The 9030-nt window shown below is 35.7% G+C and overlaps 1 protein-coding gene across 4 annotated transcripts; it reads right to left on the bottom strand.

The window, feature by feature from the left end:
- Positions 1 to 331: 331 nt before the first annotated feature.
- On the bottom strand, positions 332 to 8478 carry LOC105112790 (uncharacterized). 4 transcript variants are annotated; one of them, XM_011008636.1, is made up of 9 exons: positions 8079 to 8478; positions 7527 to 7709; positions 7195 to 7449; positions 6321 to 6355; positions 6163 to 6231; positions 3361 to 3526; positions 2624 to 3279; positions 1447 to 2416; positions 332 to 1206 (listed from the first exon to the last, which is right to left on the bottom strand). In XM_011008636.1, exons 1-9 carry the CDS (start codon positions 8197 to 8199, stop codon positions 758 to 760), a joined length of 2904 nt encoding a protein of 967 aa, XP_011006938.1. In that variant the 5' UTR covers positions 8200 to 8478; the 3' UTR covers positions 332 to 757. The 4 variants fall into 4 exon arrangements, with proteins under 4 accessions (XP_011006938.1, XP_011006937.1, XP_011006936.1 ...); XM_011008635.1 differs by having other exon boundaries at positions 332 to 1427; positions 1659 to 2416; XM_011008634.1 differs by having other exon boundaries at positions 332 to 580; positions 747 to 2416; positions 8079 to 8477.
- Positions 8479 to 9030: the final 552 nt, after the last annotated feature.

Raw genomic sequence — 9030 nt, 5'->3', positions numbered from 1 at the left:
TAAATACCTTAAAGAATATGTTTGATATTTTTCACTAAAAAATATATTGAAATAATATTTTTAAAATTTTTAATATTATAACATTAAATCAATCTAAAAAAATGAAAACAAATAGAATCATAATCAAAACCATAAATAAGTTTGGATCTATTTGAGTTACTCCGGTTGAGACTTTCCTAAGATTTCTTAAAATAACTATTAAAACAAACAAAATTATTTAAAATATATCATAATTTATTAACCATTTTACGTATTAAATTAGTTTGATTCTGTAAAAGTAATACATGCATAAACCATTTTTAAAGTATTCAAAACATTTACATCCCACAGAAAATCCAATGAAGCATCAATGATATAAACATGGACATGCAGGCATAAAATGTACATTCGAACGACAACCCTGTCCTCCCGTTATCACATCCTACATGTCTGATTTGCACACCCTTACAATTTACACCCCACAGAAAACCCTAACAAGAAACGTGGGGTGAAGCTCTCAGATCCTTCCACACATTCTCTTGTTGGTAGGAAACAGAAACTCAAATAGTAGTTTAAACATTGTCTCTATGTAAACACCTATCTGCATTCCATTATGAGGCAAGATCAATCTAGCATGAAGGAGAACTCCAGGAAACTTAAAGAATGACTTCATTAATACTTACTGATGACCTAAGATTAAATACTTTCAAGTTGCAATAGTATGGCACAATATAATGGTATTTGATGATCACTTTATGCAATTATACCTTCGAGAAATTTACTGCTGGGATGTTTCACCAACTTTAGGTTTTCCATTGGTGGTTGTTGGATGCAGTAAGATGGCCGCCTCTGTCATCTTTGCTTCCACCGTTGTTGATGCCCTGGCAGGAGTGGCAGAGCAAGCAGGCTTTGACAACTCATTGTATTCCTCCTGAATGCCAAAATCAACTTTGCTGGCATCATCTTGAGAGTGGGAAAGAGAATCACAGACAAGTTCTTTATGCACGTCGACATGAATATCTAAAGCTCCGATTTGTTTGGTCAAACTATCAACCAGGTCTTCAACAGAAACTTTCTCAATTCCTGCCTCTGCCTTCTCTGCTTCCACCATTGTTGATGCTATAGCAGGACACGGAGAGGAAGTAGGATTTGACAACGCTTTGAATTGCTCACCAATGTGAGAATGAACCCTGCCAACATCATCTCGGGAAAAGGAAAGAGAATCACCCACCGCTTCTTCATGCATCTTGACATGAATACCAAAAGCTCCTATTTGCTTGGTCAAACCATCAACTTGGTCTTCAGGAGAAGCTTTATGAAGACCTGCCTCTGCTTTCTCTGTTTCAACCATTGATGATGCAATATCAGGAATAGGAGAGCACGCAGGATTTGGCAATTCTTTGCATTCCTCCTGAATACCAGAATCAACTCTGATGACATCATGTCGATAAAGTTCACGAGTTTCACCACCCCCTTCTTTGTGCATATCAAGATGAAAATCTACGGCTCCAACTTGTTTGATCAAGTCACCAACTTGGTCTTTAACAAAATCTTTCTCAATTCCTGCCTCTGCTTCCACGATTGTTGATGCCATAGTGGGATTCAGGGAGCTAGTAGGCTTTGATGAGTGTTTGAATTCCTCCTGAATACCAGAATCAACTCTGCTGACATCATCTTTAGAAAGGGCAAGAGAATCACCTACAGTTTCTTTGTGCATCTCGATATAAAAATCTACAGTTCCAATTTGTTTGGTCAAACCATCAACTCGATCTTCAATAGAAGCCTTTTGCTTCTCATTGGTGCTGTAAGGATAAGGCGAACTATCCTTGATATAATTCTGGTTACACTTCACATCTCCACTTACTTTCTCTAATAAGGTTATATTTTCAACCTTAGGAATAGAACTCGAGTCAGTTGTAATATAAGGCAATCCATTGCAGAGAGTAACCTCTGCATCTTTTTCAGGAGCATCACCCTTGCACTCTGCTTCCTTTTTATCCTTCAAGAAACAGGCATCCCCATTCCTTTCAGTAAAACCACCATCTGAATGGTTCAGAGACTTATTACATTCTTCCAATCCAACCTTCTTATCCTTCAAATTGCTTTTTCTTTCACCATGAAAAGACATTCTGTTCTGGGCTTTCAGAGATATGCTAGCATTGCGTCTCTCATTTTTCACAGCACTGGAGACCCTTGGTGCTGCGATAGAGGATTCCTGCAGTAGCAAGGGAGATTTAGATTTCATGCCCGAGGCAGTTACCTGATCCAAGATTCTGGTTCCCCGAACTGCAGTTCTAGCAGGCTGAAGCTTTCCAACCTTCACCTCATTTGATCCTCCACTTGGACTAACACTTCCTGCCCCAAATCCAGGCAAGCCACTGGGCAGAGCTTCATGAGATTGCTTATTTCTATTGGGAGTTCGCACGGCTGATCTTACCTGCATAATTGACAAATTACATGTATATTAATTGCCTGAAAAAGAACAAAATGGAAGAAAAATGATCAAGATCATAGAGATTATTTTGCTAGCTTAAATTTTAAGAAAACTACATTTTGTAAAGATAGTTATCTTTTATCCCCATTCCCTTGGCAAAATCACTTCCCAACTAGTCTAAACGCTTATGAAAGGAAACTCAGAACTGACCCCATCAAAGAATCCAATTTTGGGTGACGGCAAACGAAGGCCTGAGGGTTTAGCCGAATCTGGATGGAGAACTGAGCTGCTTGCTGTAGTAGCTTTCTTTACACATTCACCCAACAATCCTACTTGGGTACTATGCCCAACAGAGTGTTCATCATTGAAATAGTTTTGAGAATCCATAACTTGGGAGGCATCACTGTCTCCAGAAGCATCCTTGCAAGAGCTAATGTCAAAGCTAGATCTTGAACTGTTAGACATTTTATTAAGTGTAGAAGTTGGTGATAATGATGCTGAAGACCATTCACTGATAGAGCTAGCAGGTGATATGTTGGAAGAGAGTTTGGGCACGGATTTCAAATAAGGCGAGAGATGTGAACTAGTTGACTGGTTTTTGTTTCTTGATGGCAATTTTAACTCGGCTTTGACATTTGAAGTAGAGGAGGAATTACTGCCAGTTCTGGAGTCATCCTTTCTCAAAAAATTCAATGATGATTTGCTGCCACTATCTGATGACGAACGTCCTGAACTATCAACACAGGAAGAAGTTTTTAGCTGAGTCTTCAATGCTGATGAAGATCGCAAGGAAGATTTAATAGGCAATGCGGGCCTAGGCACAACATTTCGGGGACCACCCAAAGCAGGTACTTTTGCACCCCTACCTGCACAATGCATTTACATCAGCAGTTGCACATTTTCTGTATTGCAAGGAATAAATCATAAAAAATGAGAGATGAATATACCAGTCAATCTTTTTTCATTTTCTGGAGTATTCTTGTACTTTTCCACTTTGACACGGTTGGCACCTAAGGATGCTCTCTTAGTTGCTGGTGCTAAGATGGGGCCAACTCTGCTCACTATCTTAGGCGGCCTACATAGAGATTTTGAATCTCCATTTACAGGATTAGACTGTATTGACAAAATAATGTTAGTTAAACCATATCCAAAATCAGGTCCATTTCATCATATGCTTATTTTCCCCTCCTTAAGTAAACAAACCGCATGCCCAATATTATCTAGACATACATCGAGATTTACTGACCAATGACCAATATCTACTTCCATTTAAACTAGTGTTATCAAAAGGCACTCAGGCACTCGCTTAAGCGCTACAAGGCAAGGCCACAACACCTTTATTAGCCTCAAGCGATGAATTTCAATGATGTGCTCGCCTGGTGAGTGAGTGTTAGGCATTAAAGCCAATGCCGGCTTGAAATACATTTTTTTTTGTTGGATTTTTCCTTTTTTTAAATGGTTTATGTTAACATATTTGTTTATTATTTTAATCTACCACAAGAAATAATTTAGGTGTATTTTTTTTGTAAAAAACAATGATTAGGGTAAAAAAATAAAAAATAAAAAAATCATTAAAGTGAGAGACAAACACATAAGGAATGACATGGTAAAAGGGGCACCAACTACACTTTCATTTTTCAACCATGGTTTTGAACAGAGTCAGAGAAGAACGAGTAATAGTTTAATTTTTTTTCCTTAATGCTCTATATTTTATTATATGTCGTCTTTTTATTTCTTTCTCACTTAACTTCTTTCTTCTTCATTTTTCTCTCTCTCTCCTCGCGTTATTCCTTCACTCACTCTTTTACATGTCCATTTTAATAGTGTTATGTTGCCGAAATTTCTAACTTTTTTTTCCTTGTGTTTTTGCACTTAAGTTGATATCATGTACCTACATTCATAGTCAATACAAAAATTAGTTAGTACTTCAGTAAATTGAAATTAAATTTAACAATATTTTTACATTTAACTTTCATAGAAAAATGGCAAGTGAAGAATTGACAACAAGAGAGATCCTATATGAAAATAAAACTTTGAAAACAAAACAACAAAAGGTAGAGTTTTTCGAGCAAAACAACATCAAATTTGGGCATATAAAAATGTCCTCCTAAAGCAGAGGAGGAGTTGAAAGCTTACAAGGAAGCAAAAAAAACACAAAAGGCCGGATCACGTGGTCTTCCACCTGAATTTGATGAAGTTGAAGTTCATAGGAATGATGTGGAAGAGGATGATAGCACAAGAGATATGTTTGACTTCACTTGGTAAAAGAGTAGGTGAAGGAAGTGGCTGACAAGATAGTGAAAAGAAAGCAAAAGGTAAGGGATCAACAGATTTGTTTGTGATTCCAAAATGAGGACAAAAGGTCAAGTTGAGACAAATAAACATAAATGGTGCTTGTAAAAAAGAAACAAGAGCTAGAACAACTCAATATATAGCTCGCTTCTTTTATCAAGCAGGCATTGCAATCAATACCGCTCGTTTGGAAAGCTTTAAGAAGATGGTTGAAACTATTGAAAGATATGGGCTAAATTTGAAACCTCCTAGTTATCATGAACTTCAAGTTTCACTACTTAAGAAAGAGATGGATTATACAAATAATTTGTTGAATGGGAAAAGAGAGGAATGAGCAAAACATGTTTGTTCTATTATGTCCGATGGATGGATGGATAGGAGGAATAGAAGCATAATCAATTTTATTATTAATTGCTCTCTGGGTTTCATGTTTATTGAGTCTATTGATGTATCATTTTTTGAAAATCCAGTGAGAAAACATTTAAGTTAGATTTTGAAGCAAATTGGAGAGAGTAATGTTGTCCAAGCAGTCACCGATAATAGAAGCAGTTATATGTTAGCCGGTAAATAATTATTTATTAATTTGTATGTGGTAATTTAGATTCTTATTTCAATCAATCAATTAAATATATTATATTTCTAAAATTTTATATTTGGATTTTTGTCATTACAATAAAGTAAGTTGTTAGAAGCAAAGAGAAAGCATTTATATTGGACTCCATATGCGGCTCATTGTATGAATCTTATATTAGAAGATATTAGAAAAATTCTTCTAGTCAAGAAAACTTCGGAAAAAAGTTATTTTTGTTATTGGTTTTTTTTATGACAACCATGGTGCTTTGAATATGATGAGGAAATTTACAAAGAAAAGAGAGTTAATGAAGCATGGAGTTACTCGATTTGTAGCAGAAGATGAATTGATGTTTGATGGAGATATAACTTAGGGTGATGTTGCAAGGGCAACTGGAGCTAAAGAACCAAGAACAAATACTAGGCAACAAACAGCTGAGAAGAAGTGTAGGAACATCAAGTGCTAGAACTAGACATGAAAACGGATCAAGTTCTAATTCTGAACAAGCGCATTATGGTTTGGGAGATGAGGATTTGAGTTATAATCATGAAATTGAGTATATGGTGGACTCAAGTGAAGGAGAGGAAAGCATGGGTGAAGATGTGATTAATGAATAATGATGATGAAATTTGAGTTTGCTTTTTAATCTATTTAACTACTTACTACTCTAAAAAGAGTGAAAAATGTAACTTCATATAACTATGTTATTGTATTTTGGTAATGTTTAATAATGTAATAGCAGTTTTTTTTCAAAGTGTTTTTTGCTTGGAAATATATCAAAATAATATTTTTTAAAATTTATTCTTGACATTAAAACAATAAAAGAAAAACACTAATATCAAAGTAAATGCAAGCTATGAACTATGAAGTTTCTGAACAGACAGACCTGCTTTGCAGTCTTCTCTGTTCCTTGCATGACTGCATTTGGTTTGTTGGGAGCAGTTTTGGCTTTTAACTGAAATTTACAATAATAAAGTATTAAGTACACTAGTTCTTATAAATAGCGACAATTAAGTGATTTACAGTTCTAGCTGTTGAAGCTACCTTATTTTGAGAAGTAACATCCGCTTTCTCCAAAGCTGAAAGGAATAGTTCTGTTAGATGAAGATAAACTAACAAATAATATAAGATCATAATGGATTTATGGAATCTTCCAGCCAAAATCCACAGTTAACTGGGGAACGTAATAATCTAATCAACCTGAACTTAGATGAAAGTTGGTCACAGCAAATAAACAAAGGAAACTATCCTGCAAGATCCAGACATGTGCACACATGCAAGAGGGAAAATGATGGCAGGTTGACATCACACATGGAATACCCAGCACAACTGCACCATCGTTTGTGCATGAAAATGAGTCCAGCAATCGTAACTAAAGTAATGAAATGCATGTTTACTTTAGACTATCCTGCAAGACCCAAACCTGTGCACAAATGCAAGAGAATGACAGCTCAAAGTCCTACAGGGTAAATCCTACAAAATCACACCATCTTTTCCGCAATGGAATTAATCCAGCAGGTATAACTAGATGGATGGATTGCATATTTACTTTTCACCTTGTCCTCTGGGAAAACACGAGCATTATGTCCATCTTAGCTAGGAATCAAGATGACCTAAGGATTTTAGATTTTGTGACATAAGAAAAGATTATTTTAGACTGTTAGAGCTGAAAAACTGCTGAATGGTAGTGGAAATGCTGGAAAATGTGATGGAACTTGTCAGGACAGTTTGACAGTATTAGAGGTAAATGAATGGAGCCCAATTGGCTATGTGGTTGTATCACCAATGGACTTGAGTAATAGCTTACTAGACCTAGAAGAATCAATTATATTGGTGATAGTGGACTGGACTCATGGCTGCAAAGATGCAGTATTTTAGCGGGTTTAGACCAAGTGTACAAATAAACTCATAGACTTACATGGGATACTTGTATTTTCTGTTTCCGGAGAAACCACTTTACTAGTTGAATTTGCCACATCAGATCCTTTAGTGGATCGCTGGATTGAAGCTCTTATATCTCCAAACAAGTCAGCCTCAAGATTCTCCATCGTCAAATTATCACTCGCTAATGTGGATATTGAATCAGTAGATTTATGAACATCCTCTTCTATTCCAGGAAACACATGTTTCCCACCTCCAATCATGGTAGACAACTCCTCCGGTTCTAAAACACCTGCTTGCACCAAAAAGGCATGCGATCACACCATACCGGACAATGATAAAATGGAAGTAGAGGAAATGAAAGCAAACCTGCGCTTGTGAAGAAAGCACTGTCCCAAGCTATACTTTTTCGCAAGTTATACTTGTTCTTCTTTTTCACCCTTTCTGCTTCCACTGATTCAACTGACTCAGCTCCTACTTCTCCCCCGTCGAATTGCTTGAAGTTGGCATCTGTAAAACCCAAATTACTCTTGGCCTCTGTCTTAGCAGCATCTGCACTTTTAGTGCTAACAGATTATTTATGCCATACATAATCAAACAAATTTCTTCACAATCTGCAATCTTTTGGGCACTATAAAGCTTATATCAATCACCGCTAATGCTCAATTTCTGAAACTATTTTCTTGGATTAAAGAAAATACTGAGATTAAGCAAGTAGGAAAAATATAAAAGTGGTAATTAAAGTTCCCAATTTAAAAATAAAAATAACAAGAAACAAGATCACCCACCATCACGTCGCAGCAAACAAATAAATCACTAGTTATATTTTTAAGCTTATTTTGCAGAACTAAAAACAGCTTAATCAAGGTTTTTTTTTTAAAAAAAGAAAAGAAATAATTAGATGAGTGCTAAAAAGAGGACCTGAAAGTCGGACATGAAAGTCGTGGGAAGGGGAGCTATAGAGGCAATCGTCTTCGAAGGAGACATCAATGAGGCTCAGCCTTCTATCTTCGAAACAGAAATTTTGATCTGATTCATTCATTGCGAAGAGGATCTATAATCTATGTCGAAAATAAAAAAATCGAGGCCTTAAAAGCTATTTATTTATTGATTTTGAATTTAGGGCTTGGAGTGTGAGAGATTTTAGAGCCAGGTCGAAAAGGAAGCCGTTGCCGATAGTCTAAAGAGAGGGAGATAAAATTTTGAATTTTGGAGAAGCGGTGGTTTAAAAAAATAATTAAAAGATAAAAAAACACAGTAGGATGGGATGTAGGTGTCTGTCTGGTGTATGTTCCGCTTTGACAGAGATCAAAGTTTCCTGTCTTCTAGGCAACTGATTGGCTATGATCAAATTATTGCCAGACGAAAGAAATTCAGGAGTTTCATTTTCTTAAATAATAAACAATGTAGGGTTAAAAAATCGATTTTTAACTTTCATTTACGTGTATTTGTTTTTTAAAAAATTTGTGATTATGATTTGAAAAAAATAAGTTTAAAAAAAGTATAGTTAGGTGTTATTAGTTAAATTTAGATACTTGTTTAGTAAAAATTATGGTTGAGGTTTACGTACAGCAAAAAAATATGTATATGAGTGTGTTTTGTATTATGGTAGTTGTTGAGATTGTGGTTGAAAAAAATTATTTTATAAAAAGTATTTTTGATTAAGGTGCTATTTGGTAATGTGGTTGCGGGTGAGGTTCACCCATAGCCACACATATCGGTGTTTGGTAAAGAAAAAAAATGATTTTGCTTAGTAGGACCTATAAACTTTCGCTACCATGCCGCAAGATTTGAAGAAGTAGCATTTTGCTGCTTCTCGTAGGTATTTTTAATGAATAGTGGAGCTATGCTCCATTGTCGTATTGTTTACATG

This window comes from Populus euphratica, unplaced genomic scaffold (genome assembly GCF_000495115.2).
Source record: "Populus euphratica unplaced genomic scaffold, PopEup_1.0 scaffold365.1, whole genome shotgun sequence".
NCBI lineage: Eukaryota > Viridiplantae > Streptophyta > Magnoliopsida > Malpighiales > Salicaceae > Populus > Populus euphratica.
This window is presented reverse-complemented; position numbering and strand designations above follow the sequence as displayed.

Coding starts and splice junctions, on each gene's coding strand:
- LOC105112790 (XM_011008633.1), bottom strand. CDS start 8,199: ATGAATGAATCAGATCAAAATTTCTGTTTCGAAGATAGAAGGCTGAGC. Junction 7,710..8,078: donor CTTTCATGTCCGACTTTCAG/GTCCTCTTTTTA, acceptor CTAAAAGTGCAG/ATGCTGCTAAGACAGAGGCC. Junction 6,232..6,320: donor ATGTTACTTCTCAAAATAAG/GTAGCTTCAACA, acceptor TGTAAATTTCAG/TTAAAAGCCAAAACTGCTCC.